Source organism: Nesoenas mayeri (genome assembly GCF_963082525.1).
Source record: "Nesoenas mayeri genome assembly, chromosome: 1".
NCBI lineage: Eukaryota > Metazoa > Chordata > Aves > Columbiformes > Columbidae > Nesoenas > Nesoenas mayeri.
In genome coordinates, this window is record NC_137541.1 from 59,392,007 (window position 1) to 59,418,324 (window position 26,318).

General features: G+C 38.7%; 2 protein-coding genes across 2 annotated transcripts in view; one reads left to right on the top strand and one right to left on the bottom strand.

The window, feature by feature from the left end:
* The window catches only part of ALDH1L2 (aldehyde dehydrogenase 1 family member L2), a gene marked incomplete at its 5' end in the record, with an annotated part of 34,027 nt that extends 16,513 nt beyond the window's left edge, over positions 1-17,514 (top strand). Inside the window, 15 exons of the mRNA XM_080359001.1 lie at positions 1,259-1,350; positions 2,224-2,371; positions 3,123-3,242; positions 4,421-4,548; positions 8,342-8,492; positions 9,271-9,341; positions 9,447-9,552; positions 9,943-10,030; positions 10,812-10,905; positions 11,156-11,252; positions 12,780-12,878; positions 13,630-13,795; positions 15,043-15,148; positions 16,316-16,515; positions 17,376-17,514. Coding sequence (XP_080215127.1) covers positions 1,259-1,350; positions 2,224-2,371; positions 3,123-3,242; positions 4,421-4,548; positions 8,342-8,492; positions 9,271-9,341; positions 9,447-9,552; positions 9,943-10,030; positions 10,812-10,905; positions 11,156-11,252; positions 12,780-12,878; positions 13,630-13,795; positions 15,043-15,148; positions 16,316-16,515; positions 17,376-17,431 — 1,722 coding nt within the window. The 3' untranslated portion in view covers positions 17,432-17,514. The remainder of the gene's footprint in view (positions 1-1,258; positions 1,351-2,223; positions 2,372-3,122; positions 3,243-4,420; positions 4,549-8,341; positions 8,493-9,270; positions 9,342-9,446; positions 9,553-9,942; positions 10,031-10,811; positions 10,906-11,155; positions 11,253-12,779; positions 12,879-13,629; positions 13,796-15,042; positions 15,149-16,315; positions 16,516-17,375) is intronic.
* Positions 17,515-18,121: 607 nt separating this feature from the next.
* On the bottom strand, positions 18,122-24,832 carry NOPCHAP1 (NOP protein chaperone 1). Its single transcript, XM_080363470.1, has 5 exons — positions 24,749-24,832; positions 23,803-23,889; positions 22,011-22,147; positions 19,669-19,847; positions 18,122-19,553 (listed from the first exon to the last, which is right to left on the bottom strand). The coding sequence occupies exons 1-5, from the start codon at positions 24,816-24,818 to the stop codon at positions 19,490-19,492; spliced, it is 537 nt and encodes a 178-aa protein (XP_080219596.1). The 5' UTR covers positions 24,819-24,832; the 3' UTR covers positions 18,122-19,489.
* Between the last annotated feature and the right edge of the window lie 1,486 nt (positions 24,833-26,318).

Genomic DNA, 26,318 nt, shown 5'->3' on the forward strand with positions numbered 1-26,318 from the left:
TTGACATTAATTCAGATGGAACTGGGAGTTCGCTAGAGGGCTTACACATCTGTTTAGAAAGTTTTCTTTCAGATACAAGTGATACAAAGACAGTGATTGCAGGGTCAGTTATGGTAAATATCCATAAAGGATGAAGGTGGGAGTGAGGAAAAACAAATGGACCTTCACCTTACAGCAGTGAGGTTTTCCACGCTGACAGACTTAGTTCTGAAATCCTTTCCTCACTGTGGTATTACTCACTAGAAAGTGCTCAGAGTGGTCCTGCTGGATGAGCTCCAGGGAGTCTTAGAACCGCAGTCTGAAAGGAGAATGCAGCAATTACCCCCCTGTACCTGTGTGCGCCATCTCTCTTCTGGCCCAACCTCAGAAGGGGCTGCAGCAATGGAGCAGCAGGAGCTGAAAGCTCTCATGGCCAGAGAGGCACTTTGCTACTCTTTCATGTAATCCATCCCTCTGTCATGAGTGTCAGGGGCTCAGCCAAAAGCCACATCTGTCATTAAACTTTTGTGTCAGAGCAAGCGAATCACAGATGTCTTCCCTTCTGCTTAACTCTGCTGCGGGGTCGGTAACTTTTGGTACAGGTTGGGCAGCTTGATGCACTAATATTTTAAGCTGCTGCTTCAAGATTACCTTGAACCTGCTTGCCAGAAACATGAATGTTGCCTGAAGCTATGGACTACCTGAGACAATAGCAAAAAGAAATATGAACTCTTCAGTTCATGATACTATGCCAGCTTTGAAACCTAATTATAATTAATTGAAATATTACATTACCAGCGATTTCACTGTTCACATTAGAGGAAATCTCCATCTCATGCATGCAGTTTAAACTGCTTCTGAGCTCTGCCCAAGTGTCGGAAATGCCATCAATCCAGTCACAAAGTCCTCCAGGCTGTCCTTGCCTCTGCTCATGACGTATTCAATAGTGCAATGAGAAGTTGTTATTTGGAGGATAAAGGTCTTCACAAAAATGGGTCTGAAAATAATTAGCATTGTACCATTCAGGTTTCTTGCTTGATTAGGTGAAATTATGATGGACAAAATAACATATTTTGATAAGCTAATTATGCTGAAGAATTCATTGGCTAACATCAGGTCTCTAGACAGTTCTAGACTCTCTTAAAATAATCTTCTGTTAGAATCCTTTAAAATAATACATAATGTAGGCACAGATACCATAGAATATACAGTTTGGTAAATACTTCTTGCAGTTGAAGGATTATTCATTATTGTCTCCTTTGTTTTTATGTATCATTAGGCTATTTGGAAAGGAATTTTGAGCAATGTTGCTGTAATTGAGGATTCCACAGACTTCTTCAAATCTGGAGCATCTTCTATGCATGTTGTCAGGTAAACAATACTCAAAATAACAAAATTCTGAAGTCAAAGCTAATGAAAACAAAGTTGTCATAGTGCTTTTAAATCAGGGTGATCAAGTAGTGTTAAAAAAAAACCTCCCCGTATTTTGCAATACTCTATTCACTTTCCTAGCTTTGAAAATGTGGTACGATTCTGCTCCCAAAAAATGGAGGTATTGATGTAATCCTGCTCTTTCTATTCAAGGAAAATTCTCCTTAACTTCAGGAACATCAGCGACATGGGGGAGCAGGGTGATGCTCAAACTTGTCTGCATGCAGTGATGGGTGTCTCAGGACCAGGGGGCTGATTGGGAAGCTGAGCAAAGAACTTCCCAGAGGGAAAGAGGAGCCTTTTGTGGAAAGAATTGAAAGAATTAAGCCCGGGCTTACAAGTGCACTGAGTTCATCCTGTGTCAGGTCACCTCAGTTACCTTATTTTTGCAACTCAGATATTCCGGGCTACAATATAAACCCAGCATTTCAGATTTTTTTTAAACAAGCTGATTATTGTAATTACTTACCAGTCTCATGGAGTTCTGAGTGTCCTACATACATTGTTCAGAGTAGTCTGTATACTATTTTATCAATCTATTCTATTTGCTATATATTTCCAAAAGTTTGCCTCAGAGTATTCCAGAACTGACATTTTCTTTTCCATAACACCCACAATTAAACTAACAGATTGCAATAAAATTCACAAATTCTATACCATTGTCATCAGAGAAATGCACATACATATTCAAATGCGTAGAAAATGGTGTCCAGTTTTGATCCCTTTTGACCTTCTAATGATTCAATTATCTTAAGAATTCTTTAAAACTTATTATTAAACTTATTAAACTTATTCGTTCTTCAACATCTTTAGAATGCTAGAAGAGATCAAACAGAAATACAGTGGACTTCAACTGCAGAATGAAGATGTGTATATGGCCACTAAGTTTGCAGACTTTATTCAAATGTCTGTCAGAAAATTCAGAGGAGAAGACAAAGAAGAAGAGTTAGTCATTGATTATGTAAGACCTTTTGTTTTGCCTTAATTGCTTAGTCTTTCTTGGTTTTATGGGCAGGGTAGACAATATATTTTGCTAGATAGCTTGATGTGGTAGAAAAAGCAAACAAATATTTAGTCATAGAAACTGGTCTTTTTGACTCTTTCTTTTTTTCAACATTTATATATATTTGCATTTTGGAATGGAAATGTGTGTGTAATGTCACTTACAGTGTTCCAGAAACCATGAGGTCAGGAACACGCAGTAGAGTAGCCCACACACAGGCAGATATTCCTGCCTCTCCTGCATTGTCCTACCAGGATGCTCCAGTCAGATGGTTCTAGACCTTTTGCGTTCCTGCAGCAAACAGTACTAGGTATTTATTCTAAGAAACTGTTTGAAAAATTTGTGTGAAAGGAGGATTCTTTGGGTTTTTTTTAAGTTATTGAGCAAGTCAGGATTTCTTGAATTTGGGAATTAGGCATTTGACTGAAGTCCACTAAGATCACCCTTAACCAGGGCTTAGTATTGGTTTGAACACAGGGATCCAATGATAAAAAAAGACGGAAATCTGCTTAACTATCTCTGAGTATGGTCATTTGCATTCAAGGAGAATATGATTTCCAGTTCACTTTACTCTTTTGTCTGCTCCTAGAAGCCATATATACATCCTAAAATGCATCTGGATGTGGGCTGCAGATATCAAAATCTTGTTAAGCTACATTAAAATCTTAGTTACTAAAATTTTAAATTGATTTGTTCATTTCACTCTCAGGTTTCAAAAAATGTGAACAACATGACTGTGAATATGCCATACCAGTGTTTCATAAATGGACAATTTATAAATGCTGATGATGGAAAAACATATGACACTATAAATCCAGCAGATGGATCAGTAAGTGATTTCTAAATAAGATCATTACCAGTTTATTTCAATTTATTTGCCTATTAGAAGATCTTAAAAACTAACTGAATATTGCTAATTTCAGAACTATACAGTACACGTTAAAAACCCCCTACAAATAATCTGAAGTTTCAGTTTACTTCTCAGTTTGTGTATTTTACTGTTTTTCCATTTCGGTGAAGCTGCACAGCAAAAATAACTTACTTCCACTTCAACTATTAAGTCAATATCCGTACCCAGCTGTATGTTTTACCTTAATTTCATTCTTGTTTAGTTTTGCAAACAAAAATTGCTGAAGTTTAGTTGCTAAAGAAGTATTTCTTTTAGGATATTGTATGTATTTCCTGTCAGTCATCATCTTCAGTTGTTGTTTGTTTGTTTGTTTGTTTTACAAATCTGATGTCTTAGGGCAAGTGTGACTTTCAAACGTCCCTTTAAATTCCCAGTAAGAAAAATGACTTTTCAATAGGAAAATACATAGAGTTACACTTCAGTCCTGAACTACTGAATCTTGGTTGGGCAACTCATAACTATGAATTATAAATGAGAGAAGTGATTCTGATGCTCATGTAATTGTGATTTAATTCTGGCATAAATAGATTCTGCTGAAATCTATGCCACAGATTTCACTATCATCAGAAGTCAGACTCTGGCATTTTTCCTGAAACTCAGTACAGAATAGAATAGATGTCATAACAATTCTGTATGAGGATTTACAATGTGTGTTACCTATAGAACACAAACATCACAGAATACTGTGTATATATGGTAGCTTATGGTAACAGAAGCTCCATTCCTAAGAAATGGAACATGCAGGAATCGTTTTAGCATGTTTAGATATTAGATCATATTACCAAATATAATGACTTCCAATTTCTGTAATATCACATTGATTTTACTTACGGAAAGAGCAGCTGAAGTCCAGTAGGACAATGCACTTCACTGTGAAGAAGAAGAAAGATGTAGGAATCTGTGTCTCCATGGTGGCCTCCAAATTCTGCCACCTCAGTTGCGCCCGAACATTTTGCAGCCTGATTCACCTGTTACAACTGCTGGGGTTGAGGATATTAAGTATTTGCTTATACCCGGTTGAGAAGTTTAGGAGGAAGGAGTAACACTCTGTGTCCCAGCCTTTCAGTTTGAACTAACACAACGCTGCCTTTGGACAGATCATAGCCAGCGTATCTTCTGCTTCACTGGCTGATGTTGACAAGGCAGTGGCAGCAGCAAAGGAGGCATTTGAAAATGGTGAATGGGGAAGGATGAATGCAAGGGAAAGAGGCCGACTCATGTACAGGTACGTAAAATGTAGCTTGTGTTTGTTGCATTTTCTTAAATCTTATTGTTTTGTTCCTCAAAGAATTGTGGCATACGTTTTCTGAATATGGTGGGTATTTATAATCCCACTGGCAGAGGTACCAAACTACCTATCTTTTCACACCTTATTTACTTCAGTGTACCGCCCTCGGGTCTTAGCTGGATAACTTTCATTGGGTCAGAGAAGAATTTTGTGATCTCTCACTGCCACATTTTTAAAAATTATTATTTATTAATGGAAACAAAGAATCTGAGGAAAACGTATTTTGAATACTTGATCTATATGGGGTTTGCTGTAAGGATTGAAGTCCATGAAGTCCAGACCTTTCTGTATAAATAAGGCTAAGTTTTAAAGGTGGAGTCTATCTAGGTTAGGCTGAGACTTTCGACCTTGCTGAGCCTTCCTGTATCTGCACTCCATACAGTAAACATACAGCCACATTGCTGCTCGTTTTGAAATAGACTGTAACTGGTGCTAGATTTTCCAGGATCATATCCCAGCATACTTCTCACCTGGCTGAAGACCCACTTTAAGACATGTACTATGGTCTCTTGTGGAAGAATTGTCCCATGTAGAAACATTCTAAGCTGAATCCCACATATATCTGAGGCACTTTTAGCTCTCATTTTTATTTATTTCACTGTGTCAACCCTGGATAAATGCCCAGTTCTCAATTTGGCTGTGTTATTGTTTGAGCAGATAAACAGAGGTTTTGCTGAGTGAACGGTATTTTAATGGTGGGGTTTGATCCTTGAAGGACAAGAGGTGATCTTAGGAAAACGATCATGCCAGCTAATTATTTTGAGAGCAATACTGAAGGCAGCTCATAAAAGCCCAATTACTATAGATTGTCCATATGCAGTATGATGCTTCTGGTGCCTGATGGCAAGCACGGAGAGAACACTGTCTTGCAAACTTGGGATGACTAGAAGCTCCAGAGCTTACCTATAAAGAAAGCCTCTTTAGTGGAGATACATGAAGAGCTTTCACTGCTTTTTCAGATCTAGGACATGCACATGAATAAGCAGAGATGAGTAAAGAAGCAGATTGCTACTCCTGAATGCCCCAGGTTCATATTTAGCCAATGTGATCATGGAAAACCAGTTGTCAGCACAGAGGAGATGTAGTAGGCAAATTCTGTTCCTATTCAGTAGGTGGAAAGCTACTAGTTACTGTACTTAACATCGCAGTTGGCTTTAAGGAACTTAGGATCTTGAATCAACCCGAAACTTCCTGCCTCAAGGAAGTAATGAAGGAGTAGATCCTGTGTATCAAACACCTTCCTTCTGCAGGGTGCAGTCTGCAGGCTCAGCAACATTCCTATTGGGCATCCTGGCCAAGTCAGTTGTGCTGAGGAGACTGCATATTTATCTATAGGGAAGAGAAGGAATTTTTTTCACCTTCAAAAAATACAGTGTCCAGTAGTGTGCCCATACCCACTACTATATTAAGCTTTCATAATGCTGTGCCAGTAGGCTGACCCTGGACCTCAGAATACACAGCAGAAAAAGGATCAGTTACACAGTGGGCAGCTGCAGGAGGGTTGCAGGCGGTGCTTTGGGATGGCAAGGCAAAATATAAAACAGTCTGAGAGTTTGTTTGGGTGCAGGGGTGGGTTACCGCTCTCTGCACAACATCTATGAGGATTTGGAAATGGAAGATCAATCGGATTCAGAGGTTTGGAATATGCAACTAGAAGGCCTTGTCCTCATAAGGGTTTAGCCTAGCAAGACAGTAAGGAGTAGGGAATCCATTGCCCAAAGAGGAGCGAGGGGAAATTTGATGCTGCAATTGTGATATGTGAGTCTGTGTCCTGCTGCAGTGTGTGCAGCAGATCAGTTGTTACGACATCAAAAGAGCTGTAAGACTTTTTACTTCATCGAATGCTTTGAATTTAAATTCCCTTCCTCTCTTTTACCATATCCCCGTACATCAAGTAGATGTAATCATAAATTAAAAAGTATTTTGAAATGTCACTTTCTACAAGATATTGCAGGCATCTTAGCAAAAGAGAATGAAATCAAAACAGAAAAACCCACTTGCCTCATAAGTTATGTGACCAGGCCTTGGAAAAAGACCTGCAGGACTGTAAAAAAGTTGAGCAGAAAATGGGCAAGTCAGAACTCATTAAAATTAAGCACAGTCGATCCCTTAAATTTTTCACCAGTGTGCACAGATTCAAAGCATGTACAAACTTGGGTTTAATTTGTATGAGGAATGTAGAGTGTTTGGGAGCCCAGGTAAACTCTGTCCTGAAGATAAACTTAAGGTCTTAGAACTACTGCTCTTGTGTTTTACATCTGCCAGTTTTGCAAGCATAACTATGTTAGACATATGGAAAATGTAACTGCCTTACACTACTTAGATTGTTCCTGGATTAAATTATTCTCTGCTTAGGTGACTGGCTCTCTAGGGTAGCTGTACCAGAGTGTTTATGTGCAGACCATTCTCGATATGAATGTAGGCTCTCTCTGGTCCACCTTAATTCAAACAAGGCTCCTTTTACTCTGGCTTCTGCTCAAACTAGAGATTTTGAGTGCTGAACCAGAGAGAAGGTTTGTATGATTAAAGTCCCCAGCTCTGCTACTTTGTCTTGAGGAATCATCAATGGAATATATTAGACATGCATTAAATGGAACCCTCTCCTTTGTCCCTGACATGCCATATCTGTTCTTTTGCGCACTATTGCCGATGCCCTGACCTGTAGCTGGGTCTCCAAGATATAGTTAAAATAGGTATTAAAGAGCATTTTTCTACATTTCTGCAGATGCTTAAAATGGGCAGAATTTCCATAATGGAAAATAGGTTTCACACCCAGTTTTGAATACTCTTTACAGGATCTAAAATGTACTTGGTTAAGCTCTTAAAATCACATGGGAACATTGATTATCTCAGTACCAAAACACAGACAGAAGCTTAAGAAAACATTGATTCATCTCTTTCACTGCCATGTGAGAGATCCGAGACACTGTAAAAATACGTTCATGCAAACAGACCTTTCTCCCTGAGCAGGGGACCACTAAAATTACAAGAGCTCATCAGAAGTGTTGGGTATCAGTCTGTGCAGGTGCATTTTGAGACACGCTGATAGCTGCTGTTACTCAATAATATTTACCCCAGTCTTTCTTACAGCCCACTGTGTTGCTTCACAGATCTAACAAATGGAGAACTTGAGGCCCAAGGGGACCATTGGCCAGATTTTCAAATGTACCAAGGCATATAAAATTAAATTTGCATTACAGCTTAGGAGCTCTGTCTTTGGACATCTGGATATTTTTGAAGCATCTAAGTAATTTAGTCCAAGTTCAGACAATACAAAACAGCATTATGAAAGTAGGTTTCTCAAATCTTAAGCTAGGATCCTGAGTATTCCTTCTTGGTACTTTTGATTACTTGACATTTCTTATGCTATTGTGTATTTGCTTTCTGATTTACTGGTTTGCTTTTCTATAATTGGCTCCTTGTAGCACAACAGAAAAAGAGTAATTATTATTTTTTCTACAAAACCATAATTGAAAAATCAGGTAAGATTTCTCAGTTCATGTCTTCATCCAGTGTCTACTACAGCCACTATGAAGACATTTGCAGACTTTAACAGGCAATTGTTCAAGCTCTTATTGATATTAATGGGCAGTGGCTCCAGTGTTCCACCTACAAATTCAGTGAGAATGCTATTTTAATTACGGTTCTTTGCCATCCAGATATCACTTTAGGCTGTCAATGGTCAGATGTCACTTCTCTTTGATGTGGACTTGTAATGTTTTTATTAAAGACTTGCAGACCTGATGGAGGAACATCAAGAAGAGTTAGCAACAATAGAGTCTATTGACTCAGGAGCTGTCTACACTTTAGCTTTGAAGACCCATGTTGGAATGTCTGTGCAAACATTCAGATACTTTGCTGGATGGTGTGACAAAATTCAGGCAAGTGAACATGTAACGGAAATAATCAATGACAGTGCTTCTCTACGTTTTGTTTTGCTTTTGTTTTTATTTTGTTTTGGTTTTGTTGTTGTTTTTGTTTGTTTGGTTTGGTTTGGTTTGGTTTTGTTTCGTTTTGTTACACAGTGCTAAAAAGCAGTGTTAGCAAAAGTAATCAAGGAATCAAAAATAAAGCAAAATTAGAATTTTACATAAAATAGGTCTCACTGGCAATGCAGAAGAACAGTCTGCTTCCAATTGGACAATATGGATTTAGAATGCAACTCCAAATACCTAAGAAATTGGTCGAGGTGTCACAGTGGATGTGCATGCTTAGTCAGCTCTTGATTATTCATGGAGCAGAATGTTGTGGTCATCCTGCTGGTAAGTGCAAAGACTCGTGTGCTATGTTACATTCTGACCAAGGCTGCTGAATTTGCGTGATGCGTGGCACAAGTTCAACAGCATTTCCTCAAGTATCTTCAAGATCCACAATCAAGAATGTCATTCAGCTTATTTTGTCCGCCAGACCCTCACTTTATGTTCTTCCAAACTTTTGTTGTCTATGTTTTTATTTCATCCAGATGAAAATCAGAAGTTGACTACAGTATCTGTAGTAGGAAATCACACAGTAGAAGCATCCCTGCCTGTTTCTGTGATGCAAAAATTCTTCTGGTTTTGAGACCTACTTTGTGCCTTTCTAAAACATACTATATGGCAAATATATTTGTAATAGAAATGATTAAACAGTACAATGATTTGTCCCTCCTCTGTCTTTTAGGGTGCTACAATTCCGATTAACCAGGCCCGGCCAAACCATAATCTAACATTCACCAAGAAAGAGCCAATAGGGTAAGTATAACTTTTTCTTCTTAGTGACAGCCTTGACATACAGAAAAGCCATTCAAAAGCTGCCATAAAAAAATGTAATCTTTCCCTGTTTTTCCCTACCTAAAGTGTCTGTGCAATTGTAATCCCCTGGAATTACCCGCTGATGATGCTTGCATGGAAGAGTGCAGCTTGCTTGGCTGCAGGCAACACACTTGTACTCAAGCCAGCTCAGGTAAAAACAAAAAGAAATGTACAGATGGCTCAGGTCTTCCACTGTTCCACTTCCACAGGTTCACACAAAATAATCCAGGCAATCTAGCGGATTTCACATGTAGGCTTATTTGTCATATGGACCCATAAGTTGACTGTGTCATATGTTTTAAAGTGCACGTATAATAATACAAACTGCCATGATGACACAAGGTACTGATTGTCTTCAATTCTGCTCTGATGCTACTCTTGTTTTCAAGAATGAATTCTTTTCTGTAAGAAGACATCACTTTTAATTCGTCGATACTGTAAGACGATTAATATTGTGTCAAAATTAAGATGTATTGAATGTAAAAGATTTGATCATGCATTTAATTAAAATAGGAGACCTAATCTAAATGTTTCTACTTAGGTCACACCTCTGACTTCCTTGAAGTTTGCAGAACTCTCAGCTAAAGCTGGATTTCCTAAGGGTGTTATAAATATTCTGCCTGGTTCAGGTAAAACTTCAGCTGACCATTTTTCTGGGAAGAGTAGGTCCTGCTAAAACTGGTGGACTAGCATTTTACCTTTTTGAAGACCTACTGCATAAGTGCATGTGTCTTCTTAGGTAGCAGGCTTGCATCTATGTCAAACAGCCATTTCACATATTTCCAGAACAGAACTGGAAAAATCTGTATGTCACCTGTCTCTAGCTAGTGGTAAGAGCTGTCAGCCTACACCCTTCATAAATTCACACAAATAGCCTGAGCATGCTGAAAAAGAATGCGTTATAGAGAAACACGTTGCACTTGATTGTGAAACTTCTTTTTTTCTCCTAATCTTATTATCACTTGGAAGTATTTAAATGTGACTGTGAGACCTAGGGCAAGCTGGTAAGATGCGTATTGCTCACTACAGGTAAGTCATGGTCCACACCACCTTACCTGTTGTCACCATTTTCCTCTTTCCCCTAAGGAAGAAAAGTGACAAAGTAACTGTATGGGTCAGGCTCTGTTACAGAGATTATTAGATTATTATTATTATTATTGTTATTAGATTATTCCACCTACAGTGGAATATTAGGAAGTTCTTTAGTCCAGACAGATGGGGGAATTTGGACACGTTAATCAAGATGAGATTTTTTCATAGTCAAATGAATAAAGCTGTAAATATAAATAAGGATGTGATATTGTACTTGAATGACATATTGTTAGCTCTTTCCGTGTTACAGTGCTGCTGCTGGAATAGTAAAAATTGCCTGTGTACTGTTCAGTTAAGCTGTTTTCCTCACCCCGATAGGTGGATTAGTGGGACAGCACCTGTCTGAACATCCAGATGTTCGCAAAGTTGGATTCACCGGTTCAACACCAACTGGTAAACAGATCATGAAGAGGTACTCTCAGCAAAACTTTCTGAAATAAACACTGCTTCATCTAGTTCTGAAGTGTCTTATTAGCTATATTATGCATGTGGCAGCAATAGAAAAGCATAGCTACATGTGGTGGTTTACATTTATGTAGAATTTTACTGAGTCACTATTGGAAAATAGAGGTTTTTACATATTCATTAGATATGTTTCAAAGGAAATAATGAAATAAGCTATTTAACAGTTGTTTTTATATGATTATTTTTATTTTTTACAGTGCAGCCACTAATCTGAAGAAAGTGTCTCTTGAACTCGGTGGCAAATCACCATTGATCATATTCAGTGACTGTGAACTTGACAGAGCTGTAAAAATGGTAATGCTATTTTGAAGTAAATTATATTCATAGCCTTAGTGATACATCCTCACAGTACTGCAATATTCTCCTTGACTTGCCAAAAACTGCAGTAAGGATCCCTTGCATGGAGAATCATGGAATCTGTAGAAAACAGACTTTTTCAACAGGGTGTTTCTTTATTCCATCACAATTAACCTGTTCATGCTGCACCAAAAAGGCAGGGATCAGTACTACAAGAAATATACATTGGAAAATATAACAGAACAAAGAAATACAGGTGGAAAGTATTTTCACTAGCCAATTTAACATATTACAATTGATTTGCCAAAGTCTGATACTCAAAAGAAAAAAAAAAAAAGGCGCTTAAAAAATAAATGCCGGATAGTGATTTAAAATATACATTGAGCTCTCTGTTGCCATACAGTTCTTAATTCACCATCAATCACCATAATCCACCGCCCCAAGTAGCTGTAACATGTTTAAAGAAGATGTGCAAATGAGAAATTCAGGAGTTTTAGGGAGCTTATTTCCTGCTCAGGTAATCTGATTCATCAAAATGACAGCAGATGCAGTTTACTCACTAAAAAGCAAACAAAGGTTTTCCATGCTGTACTTACCCAAAGAGCTAATTCTGTCAATTCTCTAAACCAGCATAAGCACGTACAGCTACTAGGAAGAAACTATTGTACACTTTCCCCATTTTTGGAGTTTCTTATGGCAGGACACTAGTCTGAGTGGCTGCAGAGTAAAGTGTATGTGGAACATAACAAAAGCTGAAGCATTGCAGTCAATGCACTGCCTGGCCCCACCACTGTTCTTAGCTGTACAAGTGAGAGGGTGACACAGAGGTGGGCCTGAGCTACACCTGGCATTGATGGCTTCAAATGATAGTGAAGCGATGCTTTTTTGCCACACACTTGACACTAGCACTTGATCCTGGTCATATCTACTAATGCCGGGACCCAAGGCCTTTGCAGCTGCCAGAAAAGCATTTCTTAGGAGTTTTATTTGTCCTGCTCCTCCTTCCATCTCCCTGTCTCCCTGGAAAAACAAGGACAGGTATCAATTCTTACTAAATAAAAAGGAACAAAGTGTATGGATTCTGAACCCACACTCTCGAAGCAGGAGGTCCTCTGCAGGAGGTAACGTTTGGAGGTAGAGTTTGGTAACGTTCACCCCATTACACATGACTATTGACTCAAGCAGCGCTGCTCAGGGCATTAGCACAGTTTTATATTCCCTGGTCATGTTACCAGCCCTCTTCTCTGTGCTGCTGCAACAGGTGTTTCTGTGGAACACTGATGGAAATGGAAAGAGAAGTGCTAGAGAAGTGCTAATGGGTTCACCCTGAGCCATTTATCTCCATGGAAGTGTGTTTGCCAGTTATAAGATTAGGCTGCTTGGCGCATTGATGATGTCCCTTTACATAAAACATAATGTGTTGAGGGTCACAAACACAGAACGTAACCCAAGGGAACAGAATGAAGGGAAACTGAACGAAAGCATGCATATACATATATATATTTTTTCTTTTTCCCTGATCAGGGTATGGGAGCAGTCTATTTCAACAAAGGAGAAAACTGCATTGCAGCTGGCAGGCTGTTTGTGGAAGAATCAATCCATGATGAATTTGTTAGTAAAGTGGTAAGACATTCAAGGACTAAAGTTTAAGAAGATACTTTACTGTGGCACAAAGAGCCACTAGTTTGATAGATAATTGCATTTCTTCTAATGCTCAGTTGTTTAAATTCTCATTATTCCTTATGATAGGCAATGTTGCTTCTCAGGAACCTCTTTACAGGGTTAAAAGGAAGGCACTGAATTAAAGGAGGTATTTTCATCAGTAATACACAGATAAGTGACATTGAAGTAGGTACTGTACCTTAAGTAATATTTCATATTCAACTAGGAAAGTAAGATTTTAAAAATTTATAAAAGTTAGACTGAAGACTGCAGTGAAGTTTATTATTTTTTTTTTTAAAAAAGGACATATTGGAAGTGTAGCTAGAATAATAGAAAGGTTATTATTAAAAATCCAGTAATCACCACAATGTACCACTGGAATATTCATTTATCTAGCTCAAGACAGGTAATTGCTGTGATAATACATTTATCACTCGAAAAGCTAACATTTTACTCTCCTGTTTTAATAGCAGAGGAGAATGAATACATGAAAACAGCATCAAAAGCTTTCAGAAGTAAACAGAAATTATCAAACATAAGACACCATAAAAAGACTCATTTGAGAAAGGGAGGAGCATTCCACCTTCTAAGAATTCAGCCCTTTCTTAGAGCCAAACTTCATAGTACAAACAATGAAGCATCCCAAATCACTGGTCACTTCAAAAACTATTTGCTGTCTTATGTAACTTCATTTTAATTGGGTGACCCATAGGTGGAAGAAATAAAAAAGATGAAAATTGGTGACCCTCTTGATAGATCCACAGATCATGGTCCACAAAATCACAAGGCTCATTTGGAAAAGCTGCTACAGTACTGTGAAACTGGAGTAAAAGAAGGAGCCACTCTAGTGTATGGAGGAAGACAAGTACGTAGACCAGGTAAAACACTGTTTAAAGGTGTTTGCAAATTTTACACTTTAAATAAAAACCATCATGGTTGTCTCTGCTGCATTGTGTGAAGTAGCAATGTCATGGGAACAGTACCGGGTAAGCCAAAGATAACGCTTGAGAACAGGGCTTTCAAGTCTCATATTAAGAGAAGCTGTGGAACTGAAACATAACATATGAAATTGCATCAGAATCTAGTCTATATAGGAATCTTTTGCTCTTTTATTCCTGTTGTTTGTGAGGCATTGAGGCCTTTTGTGCAACATCCCTGAACTTCCAAGAGCCATAAGTATTATTATATCCATTTAGATCAACAAAGCACTAAAGATGACTGAGGAAACTGCTCACAGAGTCTGCGTAATGTATTATGATTAGGAGCCTTTTTTGCTATCTAAAGAATGCGTATACTAAGTTTAATGGGAAGGCATGAAAACAACATTTTCTCATGTACATCTGTGCTTTATCAATAACAAAGGAGAAATATTTGTATCAGTTTCAAAACTTAACGATTGCATCCCCAAATAAAATGCAAGTGCGGGTTTGTAGCTACACAAAACCAGTGTAACAAAGCTAAATGGGAAATCTTATGGAAAAGGGAGGCATTTATAGAAAATCTCTGATTTTACCCACTTACACTGAAATACAGTCACTCACCAAATTGTAGGTGACCAGGATCACTGGTGTATAATACCAGGGCAGTTCTTGACTGGCAACGATGGTTTTGGACAGGTTTTTACACCCTTTAGGAACGAATGGTTGTTATGAAGGGGTCCTTTGCCTCAGAATTTTCTTTACTTCAGCCTCTGCGAATCTTAGGCAAAGTTGCTGCCCATCACACATTTTTCCCTGTTTGCAATATACAGATCTTTATGGCTACAGTCTATCTTCCTGTTGGGTAACAGGAAATCCAGTGGCCTCTGTGAGATGCTGTCACCTTGTCCTCCTGCCCTCAGAGAGCAGGGTCTTCCCCTGAGGAGTCCCCTGGGCTGTGGCATACAGATCTCCTGGCCTGGTGGCTTGCTCTGATCAATACAGGCCACTCTTTTAACCCTTTTTCTGCTGTTTTTCTGGTGCTTACACACACGTTTCCATTCACACTTCATTCATATCAATCTTAGTATTTTCTGTTTCAAGTCTCAACATATTTCTGACCTCTGAATATGGAAAAGATGGCCCAGACAATAAAAAACGATGAAGCATTTTCACCATGCTGAAATGATGCTCTGTCCTCTCTTTAGGTTTCTTCATGGAACCCACTGTATTCACAGATGTTGAAGACCACATGTATATTGCCCAGGAGGAGTCCTTTGGTCCCGTGATGGTGATTTCTAAGTTCAAAAATGGGTACATTCTCCTCCAGTTACTGTTAGAAATTTTATTTTCTCGTTTTCTCTCTAAGTGTAGAAATGATAGCATACATAGTATGAGTTTGTTCAATCTTCTAAGAGCAGTCTGAATACCTGGATCCTCTTCCAGCTAAATTCTGAGAAAATACCCTTTTTAGTAAGGGGCATCCTACTCTGTGTCGATAGAGAACTAATGTTATTAGCAATGTGACAGGGCAGAATGCAACTCTGAGTGCCAGTTCTTAAATAAGTCTTAGTATTCAGGGAAGAATTTTAACTGAAGTTGATGTGGTAATTGCAACAGCTTGATCAAATTACAAAAACTCTATTTTTTCCATTGGAATAGTTTATTTTTCTCTTTGTCACAAAAGACCACATAGCATTGTTGTACGTTGTGTAACATTGGCACATTACTGTTGGAAATGAAAATCTCTCTGTATATTTCATAGACTGCCAGTTTTAATAGCTTTCATTCCAAATCATAGAAATTATTTTACACACAGATGAGATTAAAACCCCATATAGAAACTTCATATAACTATTCCCACCAGGTTTCATTTTCTGCAGTTTGATAATGCAGTTACAAGCCAGCTGGACAGATAGCCCTTCACATCTCTAAATTCTATATGGTGATAAGGACCTGAGGGGTTTTTTAAGTTTTAAATTACTGTGGACTTTTGAAGCTATTTGGAGATGAGATACAAATAGAAAATAGTGCTCTGGACTTGGCCTGAAAAGTTGCATCTCAAATCTGAGTTTCAGCACTTACTCTCCATTAACTTGTAAAGCAGAGCCAAAGTTTTAGCAAAGTGATGCATAATCTGCAGCTAAGCTCTGCTTTACAATTATTTTTGTATCGCTCTAATCCCCAAGTTGTGCTGCAGCTGAGCAAAGTTGGTATGCATTAGTGCAACTTTGACAATTCTTAGCACAGATCTTAACCACTGAAACGTAAGGTCACAAGCTTTACAAGTTTGAAGCAAGGGTATGAATTGCCATAGATCTGTCAGATTGACACACAGATTAGTCCTTAATAAATTGTCTTTAAAAGAGCTAACTGGAGAAGAACAAACGTGGGAAAAAGGTGTTTCAATGACATTGAAGGGGGAAGGCTGCTAACATTTATTTTACCTAGTTGCAATTAAAACATATTTTCCCCCCACAGGGATGTTGATGGAGTGCTGCGACGGGCAAATACCACAGAATATGGTTTAGCTTCAGGAGTTTTCACAAAAGACATAAGCAAAGCTCTCTATGTCAGTGAAAAGCTAGAAGCTGGAACAGTGTTTATTAACACATATAACAAAACTGACGTGGCAGCACCATTTGGTGGATTTAAACAGTCTGGTTTTGGGAAAGATTTAGGTAAGTTGTTCTCTCCTTCCCTCATTTCTCATCTGACAGTCCAAATTGATGAAAAAACCTTACCTGTGTAGAGTGTATCTAGTAAAATGTGAGCAATGGATGCATCTCCTGCATTCCTCCAATCACAGTAACCCACTTCCTCTCCCCTCCCTAAAAAATTCCAGCCTCAGTAACTCCAGCCCTTCCTGTACATTTGCTGAATAATGCTCCAGCACGCAGAATCTTCCTCTCCAGCTCCTGGGCAGCCAAATTACAGCTTGTCCAGAGCCATGTCCAGGCTACAAAATGCTGTCAGGCAACAAAGGTATTGGCCAAAATCTTTTTTGCTTTCCATCAGAGAGAAGGCTGATTCAGGTTTCTCCTCTAAACATGCAAGAACACAAGAAATTTTTGTATGCCTTAAAATGCCATCTGAATTTGCTGACAGACACAAAGAAGCATACATTTTTTTTTTTTTTTAATTTTCAAAACTAGTTTTTAAAAAAGTAAGGAAAAAAAAATATTATCCATTTTTATACAGCTTCTCATAAGCTTAGCTTAGGCAAAACCAAAGTTCAGAAATTCAACTACAAGCAGTGACCATCTAAAGACTGATGCTGCTGCAGTTCCACCCAGGTGGCTGCTTGTTAAATCCCAGCTCCTTTTGCTTTCCACATTTGTTTTGTTTGGTCTGTTCTTTTCAAACCAGTTCTGTCAACTTCTGTGAGAGGGAGGGTAAGTTAAATTAGTTCCCATTGTTCCTTAAGGACTCAAATATTGGCTAAATCTTTTGGATTTTTTCTTAATAATGTAGTTACAGTCTCTGACAATGGTGTCTCAGTTAGCTGCTCTTCTAACTGGCGAATATTGTTTTTGCACAGGTGAAGAAGCTCTTCATGAATATCTCAGAACCAAGGCTATCACTGTGGAATATTAAAGTAACAGCCTCACTTGGAAAGTAAACTTTCGGCAGAGTTCGAATCTTAATCACTCCATGAAGCGCTTAATACCATGCCTAGGATATGCTATCTGCAGTGTTACAACTTAAAAAACCAAAAACAAACACCAACTAAAAACAACTCAAAACACTCATTCCATGGATAAGTTGCTATAAACCAGGATAAAATTTTAGTCTCACTGAAGATAAAATCATCTGGAAATTAAACTGAAGTGATTTAAATTATGCAGCAGTAGTAAGCACAATGCCCTTAAAATAAACCAAGAATATGGTTTGGCTTATTTTTTTAAACACAACTGAAGAATGAGTTCTCACATGCCTACTTCTTTGTGCGAACATGATATTTAATGATCATTTAAAATCCTTAGTCATTAGGCTTCTCTTAAAGTTGAACTAAAATATACTTATGTCATTTTTGCTATAAGCCAGTTCAAATTTTACAGTAGCAATTAAGCATTCTGCTCTGGTGATTCTTCAGCAGTACAGAAAACCTTTGTGCCATAAGAAGTAAATCAATGCAAGAAAGTGCACTTACTATGATCTTTGTATAGAACATACAGAGTTCAACATCGGTGTTAAACTATGCATATCAAGCTAAAGTTACTGAAAATATTTTCTATCTTTTTGTTGATATGGAAATTGTGATCTGCCTGCAATTTAAAAGGTAGCTACATTAACAGATTAAAATCACTTTTCACATCTGTGCACATGGACTGTTATCACTCTTTTATATAGTTTATTTGTATTTCTTTTTTTTAATCTACGGGAAAATCTCATGTAAAATGGCTGAGTTAAAATGTTGGCTTTCAAACCTTCTTCAGATTGAAGGAAATTTTTCATAGACTGAAACCTTATCTAACAAAGACCACTTGCTCTTCTTAGAGTGCAACTTCACCCAAAGCTTAATCTAATCTGATTCCCAGCCTTCCCATTCCCCAAAATATTTTGTGGTTCAATCAGTTAATCTCAGTAGATCATGCCCCCTTCTATTTTAAGGAAGATGCATTGCAAAAGAAAGACCACAATATCCTTGTTATTTCTTACCACAAATATTATGGAAACAGATCTTAAAAGAAAACTATAGATTTAAGTATGAGATTAAAAATAAATTCTGTAAATAACTGCAGATTTCAAGTAATGACATTTAGTATTTGACCAAATGCAATACAAAATTTTACTTTAATGGTGTAGAAAATACAAAGTTCCTTTAAGAAACAAACTATGATACCCAGGAGTATGAGATACTTCTGAAATGCATGGAGATACAACAGCCTAAGTCATTGTATTTGATCAATCTGAGGTAAGTATGAATGAGATATTTTTTCACCAATTTAAGTTTCAAAATTGTTTCAAGCTAGTGTAAGTGCACGCCAACTAAAAAGTCACCTTTTTATTCTTCTGGCAGTGACAGTTGTTAAACAAAATGCAGAGGACAGAAAGGTGGCAGGGAAAGCTGGAGATGAAAAGTGTAGCTTAAAGCAACTGCAACAGCAGAGAGGCAGAGCTGAGCGTTTAAGAGCCAAAGGTATCCGCACTACAGCCATGAACATTCCAGATATGAGCGATTAACCTACCTGTGGTGAGGCAAAGCTCGGGGGAGGCAGGCACAGAGGGTAAATAATCCTTTGCAGAACTCTCTCCTAAGTCACGGCTGTGCTTACCCGTCTGACATCATCTTGAAATGACCTCAACCACTGCTTTAGTGCCCAACAGTTATTATCATGAATGCAAGGCAGATGTACCTCTAACGTACTTGAAGATAATGTTTAATATGGAAGACATTGTACATAACACTTCATAGGACATGGAATATAATAAAAAAAGCCTTTTTCCTAGTTAACTCTTTCCTGCCCTTGAAGCAAACACCTCTAGTGAACTCCAAAAATCTTTCAATAAAGCAATAGAACAAGAATTTTAACTAATTAAAGTGCCCCAAATTCCAGTTGCTTCCTTAGTCTAACCCACAATGAAATTCATTTCCATGTTGTTTGACAAATAAAACCGTACTTAACTCCTCAGAAATCCAGCTTGTGTCAGTCATGAGTTGATCCTGAATTCCGCACCATGTAAACCATAGCATTTCACATGATCCTGAGGGATGCTACATTAGGAAACAAGGTAGTTTAAGGGCCAAGTCTTCAAAGCAGGACAACGTAATTTGAGTTTGGGCCTTTTTTTCTGTGTCTTTTTTTTAAAGTAACATAAAATGGATTTACTCATTCACTTTGCTGTCCAGAATTTCTATTTTGCCCTTTTCTCCCTTTTGTTTAGGAAACTTGATGTTGTCTATTGTCACTTCATCAGTTACACAGTCATCTTCAGATTCCGAGTCATCTTCTGAAGTTAGTATCTCTTCATCTGTATCAGAATCGCTCAGTTCAACTACAGCTACATTCTGGAAAAAAAGACCTTAGTTAACATGTCATATAATTCTATACCACTTGCATCATTTGAGTAAAACATATAGCAAACACATAAAACACCCTACTACCCTAAAAAAACTGCAACCACAATTAAAAACCACTTGGATTCTCCTAGGATTAAGACATGTCATGTACAGATTCCTAAATATTTAAATTGTAATTTATATTGCCCTATAGCAAATAAGGCCATTTTTATATAATTATTAAAAAGAGAGAAATTAGTAGATATTTAGACTGAGTTCAGCTGATTTCAACTGGCGAGCAGGAGGCATCAGGACTAATTTTCAGCAAAGAATTCAAAGGAATACATTTAGTTTATACAGGGTCATGATATATATACAAACGTACACATAGGTGTTTATTAATATAGTTCATATCTTACAACTTAGTAGTGTTCATGGCACTACAACTACTGCAGAACAGCAGGCTGTTTAAACAACCAGGATATTTTTTGAAGCAAAAGTGATGATATATTTCCATATTTGAGGTCTGCTTTTCTCTCTGAACACATTTGTCTTAAACTGGTAATTCTCACCTCCAAACCTTCCTGTATACTGCAAAGCAAAATACAGGAATTTGAGATGCAAATAAATTTCTTCAGTGACTTGCAAATAGCATTAAATGTTAATCCTGAGGTCTCCTGGTTTATTCATTATAAAGCAAAGACACTCCTCCAACATTGTCACATGAAAAATCTTTAAAAAATTCTGTCCAAGTTACCCATTCCACTTCAGCACATTAAAACAAACAATCTTCGAGATCCATTTCATTTTCTCACTATTTATTTGGAATTTTTCAGAACACACCAGCACCAGACAACCTACTGCACGTAGGCTGGATATAATCTACAAGAACTCTGAATCCAACCAGTGGCAAATAAATTGTTCTGACAGCTCACACACTAAACCCCAGGCTGCCTTATTTCTGCCTTTTATCTTGTGGGTCTGCAGGCCAGAAGGCACTTGTCTAGGACATGCACATATCACATCACTTTCGCGTTGAAATTTTCTCACATGAGCATGTGGCCGCAGCACTGCTGCAGCGTTTCAGTTAAAAACAGAAAATACTGATATGAATGTAAATAAGCAGACGAATACCAGTCCTAAAGGATCAGAAAAACACTAACAACTTTTCCTAACCCAAAACCTACAGCCAGTCCTAACAATACCTACAAAGCACAGCTGAAAAACAGTTATTGCTCTTATAGTCAAGCCTTCTATTATCATAGAATCAGAGCATAGTTTGGGTAGGATGGGACCTTCAAAGGTCATCCAGTCCAACCCCCTGCAATGAGCAGGGACGTCTTCAACTAGATCAGGTTGCTCAGAGCCCCATCCAGCCCAGCCTTGAATGTCTCCAGGGATGGGATATCTACCACCTCTCTGGGAAACCTGGGCCAGTGTTTCACCACTCTCATTGTAAAACATTTCTTCCTCATGTCTATCCTGAGTCTCCCCTCTTTTAGTTTAAAACCATTACTCCTTGTTCTGTTACAACAGGTTCTGATAAAAGGTCTGTCCCCATCTTTCTTATAGGCCCCTTTCAAGCACTGAAAGTCCGCAATAAGGTCTCCCCGGAGCCTTCTCTTCTCCAGGCTGAACAACCCCAACTCTCTCCGCCTGTCCTCACAGCAGAGCTGTTCCAGCCTCTGATCATTTCTGTGGCTCCTCTGGCCCCTCTCCAACAGGTCCATGTCTCTCCTGTGCTGAGGCCTCCAGAGCTGGACACAGGACTGCAGATGGGGTCTCACCAGAGCGGAGCAGAGGGGCAGAATCATCTCCCTGTGCTTTAATAAGCCTTATATTGCCCGCTCTCTAAACCAAATTACTCATGAGACATTTAAAATAGAATTTATGGCTTACTTCTGATTCAGAGTTGCTGATTCAAAAGTATATCTTATTCTGGCCTTAAACTGCTTCATTCCCAGTTATTAAATTCTGCAAGTATCAAACCCAAACAGTAAATTTTAAGCAAATAAGAATTTTTATTACTTCTACGTTTTTAATTTGCAGATTGCAGACCTAAATGGTAGACTAAGTCTCATCTATCAAATTATCTCATTCTAGCATCAGAGAATTATTTTCATCACATCTGAATTTTGCATTATAAAATTAAAAAATATATGAAGTATTTACCATTTCTATAACTTTATCTGTTGCACTGTCTAGATTTTCAATATCAAACTGATGAGCTGGTGCTGTTACCATTTTTCTTCTTAGTTCATCATTTGCATGCGCCATCTGTGGTAAAAAGCTCTGTACTCGGTCCAAAACTGAAAAAGAAATAATGATCACATAAAAACAGATGCACATTAATTTATACGTTTATACCTCTGAAATCTGAGCATTTAAACATATCCCATTTTGATTGCAATTTCCAGCTGTCTACCATATTTAGGATGTTTTAATAGGAGGATTTATTACAGTATTCAATTTCCCAAGACATAAAGAGCAAAAAGGTATCAAATCTATTTATCAGCATGTGGTGCAGGATGAAATCATTCAACAATTCCATTCAGATTCTCAAAACAAAATAGGACTAGTTGACAGAAAATTTGCTTGTAAATTCCACAGTTTTCAACACATACTAAGTGTCATCTTGAGAAACTTCCACATGAGTATTACCTCCAATGGAAATATAATTATGTCCTCTTTCTTCCTTATTAAAGCATAGACTGAAGGTCCCAAAGAAGGTGGAAAACTAGCTGTAGCACTGATGTCACGGGTGTCATGCTACACACAAGAATGGTCAACATAATTATTAAAAGGAGCTCTGAAATTATGATGGTGGGAGACTGATGTTCTAGGTTGAAGTATAACACATATATCCTCTACAGAAATAACGCTCCAAGCTCAGTGGAATGTCCCAACAATTTTAAGATAATCAGTGCCATTAGAACAATCACACCTATTTCCCTTCCATGGAAGAAGGAACTATCTTCACCTGCCACCAGAGTTTCTTCAAATCATCTCTGCTCCACATACGCAGATGAGTCCATCAGTACTCTTCGTTCTCCACGAAGTAAGAGGTACTATTCTGAATAAGCACCATGGAAGTCTAATAGGTGTAACCTACCTTTGAAACACTGTCATCTTCATAAAGACTTTATCCAAGACAGAACTCGATATTACAAATTGGTTGTTCTATTACTTTTTACATTCCAGCTCAATGACAAAATAAAAATACAATAATTTGACAGGAGCCCATTTTAAACTAAATACTTTTATACACCAAATATTTTATACTGAGAAATTACTTCTGAAAAGAGATAAGAAGTCCATATCAATAAAAAAACCAAGTCTAATTATACTATAAAATAATAATCTGAGACTAAAGAACTTTGGCAGATTTTCATAAAGGCAAAAACTCTTAAGATACTCTATTTTCAAATAATAACAATTTTTACACTATGTCCTCTTATGCACAGAGCTACACTGAAGAGAATGTTAGCAATCTATATGTAGCTTTAACTAAAAAAGAAGGAACACAGCTCAATTAAATTTAAAAAGTCGTCTTAATGCATTCAAATTAATTCATTATGAATGAATGGTTATATGGTCTGGCTTAATACTTTTGACAGCACATTCATTAAAAATAAAGTTCTGAAAGTGATCTATGTAACTTGAATCAATTTGAATGTAGCTGACTAAACAAAGACCAAAGCTACAACCTAATATGGACAGCGCAAGTATTTCTGCAAGGAGAACAAAGCCCTTAAAACTTAACAGCTCTAACACCCAGCATCGCAAAATCTAGTTATATGATTAACCTGTGGGATGTGCAACTGCAATGGAGGATACAACACTGGTAGAAACAGAACACAAGAGTTTCTTCCTTTATTAATACAAGGAAAAGCACTGAAGCAAAAGTTATTTCACAGATGTTACCTACTATTTGATGCTGTTCCAACAGCAAAATCCTACTTACCATTACTCCTTGGCATCCTAACTGTCTGTAAAGTTGTGGCCTTCTTGCTGCTACATTTTGAAGTAATCAATAAAGTTTCTTCCAGCCCTGGAAACAAACAAGTATCCAGATGTTTACCTACATCAACAGCAACTGTCACATTTTAACTGTGAGGCTCTCTTCTTGCTGCTACTTTTCCACCTTTTCCAACAAGCACAAACAGATGAGGATTCAACTATCTCTGACTCCAGGAATTCTAGTCTGCTTTCCAGCAAATACTATTTATTGATGTCTGTTTGAGGTTGGCCATCTCAGTATTTCTGTACGCGACAGTAAATGTCTAGAACTTGCTACCATGGGGGGGCTGCGAAAGCAGATAAATCAGCAGGTTCAACACAGAATTAGACAAATTCAGGGCAGCAGAGTCAGAACCTGATACTAAAAAGCACTAAGGACATGCGTAACCCCTAGTATCCCTACGTCTAAAATTGCAGATACCATGCAATTGCAAAAATCAGGAGCACATGGTGCTTAAAACTAACAAGTTATCTGTAATTATCATCTGTTGTTGCAGCTAATGGTACACAGAATACTGCGCTATATGGACCACCAGTCTGACCCAGCAGGTTATTTCTTAGAGGCTCCCACTGTTTTTAAAGTCTCCTTTGTCAAAGATTTACTTAGGGTCCTACACCAACACACAGAGAAACTACCTGCAATAACCCAAAGCCAAGTGGACTGAGGTAGCAGCTAACGTGTGCTGGTGATGCTGACGTAGATCCCTTCCCTCCTGTGTGTGGCTGTGGCCGTGGACTCCCCACAGGCCAAGCCGACTCCCCGGCTCGTCCCTCCCCAACCTCCCGCCCCGGGGGCCGGCCGGGCTGAGCCCCGCAGCACCGGTCCCCATGCCCGGCCGAAAGGCGGGTGAGAGCACGGCGGCGGGGTTTCCCCAGTGGGGGCCGCTCACCTCCTCGGCGCCCCACGGTCAGCAGCTCCCGAGAGGCGGCCGGACCCGCCGCGCCGCCGTCCCCCGCCATGTGCCGACCGAGCCGGAAATGTCTTCGGGCCGGGCTCTCGTCCCGCCGCGGCGCGGCGCAGCGCCCCCTGGAGGTCGGGAGGAGCTTCCCCGGGGGCTCCACCGCGGCCCCTCCCACTATGCAAGTAACCGGCGCCAACACCTGCCCCCGTCTAAATCCGGGGTTAGCAATGCAGAAATGAAAATAATTCACGTTAAAAAGCGGAAGAAAAGAATATTTTAAAATCTTTATAAAAGGATTTGGCATGAGAAGTCCATCTCATCGCTTGGAGGAGAAATGAGAGTATGAAATTAAGCTGCTTGATCGCCTGCCAGCAGCTGCTCTCCTTTGAAAACTTGCCCATTTTCATTGTCAGAATTTGACAAATGCACCTAAAATTAAATTTCAGACCCTGAGGGAATTTTAATTGCCTTTTGGAAAAGAAACTTGCACAGCCGTGAAGTTCAGTCAACACTGGTTAATCTCTCATTCAAGATTTATTCTACAGTTTCTGTCCCTATCTGTTTATAATCTAGACAATGTGAAAACTGTAAAAACAGAACTGAATGGTTCACTGGAGACGAGATGGGAAGTCTGAGCCAAAAATGAGAAAAAGTAGTAATCAGGTGAGAGGGGTTTATATGACCTCATTGCAAAGAACAAAAAACAGATATCCCAGTATGTGAGAACTAGAAATGCAAAGGAGCGAGAAGCAAACCTTCTGCAAGGCCTCCAGCAAGAGACAGCAATGCTGTTTTCCTGACAGACTGGCCCAAGCAAGTGTCCTCTGCCACCTTCCCAGGCCGCTTGCAGCATCAGGTGCATTCCACTGAATTTGCTGCCTAATTTGCACCACTCTGCACAAACATGCTCCCGAATTTCGCTTTCCCAGGAAAGTCCTAGTGCTGGCTTTGATAACTGAAAAATGTTGAGGACTGAGGGTTTTTTGCCTTGGGCCACAAAAAAAAGATATGAGTCTTTCTGCAATTTGCAGACAGCCCAAAATATCGGTGTGTGAACCACAAATAACACATTTCATCCATGGGTATTACATGATCCCAGTGGCGGGAGGGGCATAACGCTGTCAAGGAACCTGTAATAGGAAGCAATGAAATGATTACCCAAGATCACCAGACAAGCAATTAGAAAAGCCAGAAATAGCACCCTCAAGTGCTACTCCCAAACCTCGGGTTTATATTCTAACTTGTTGGCAGCAGAGGCAGATGTGATCTTTATCTGATTTGCAAGGCAGCCCAACTATCTATCCACAATGCGTAACACATGAGCACACACAGAGCATGGATATATATGGTTGTTACTATGGCAGGGGGACAAGAGCATCCATAGCCCAAATTCCCAATAAATTCAGGTTTGAGACAGCATTCACCACTGAATTAATAACTCTGAGCTTTGAGCTGCTTCATTCATTTAATGCAGCAGTGACCTGGAGATCAAGCTGATGCTGTGTATTTCACTATTGTACTGCAGATCTTTTTTGGCGCCGGTCCTGCATATACATTC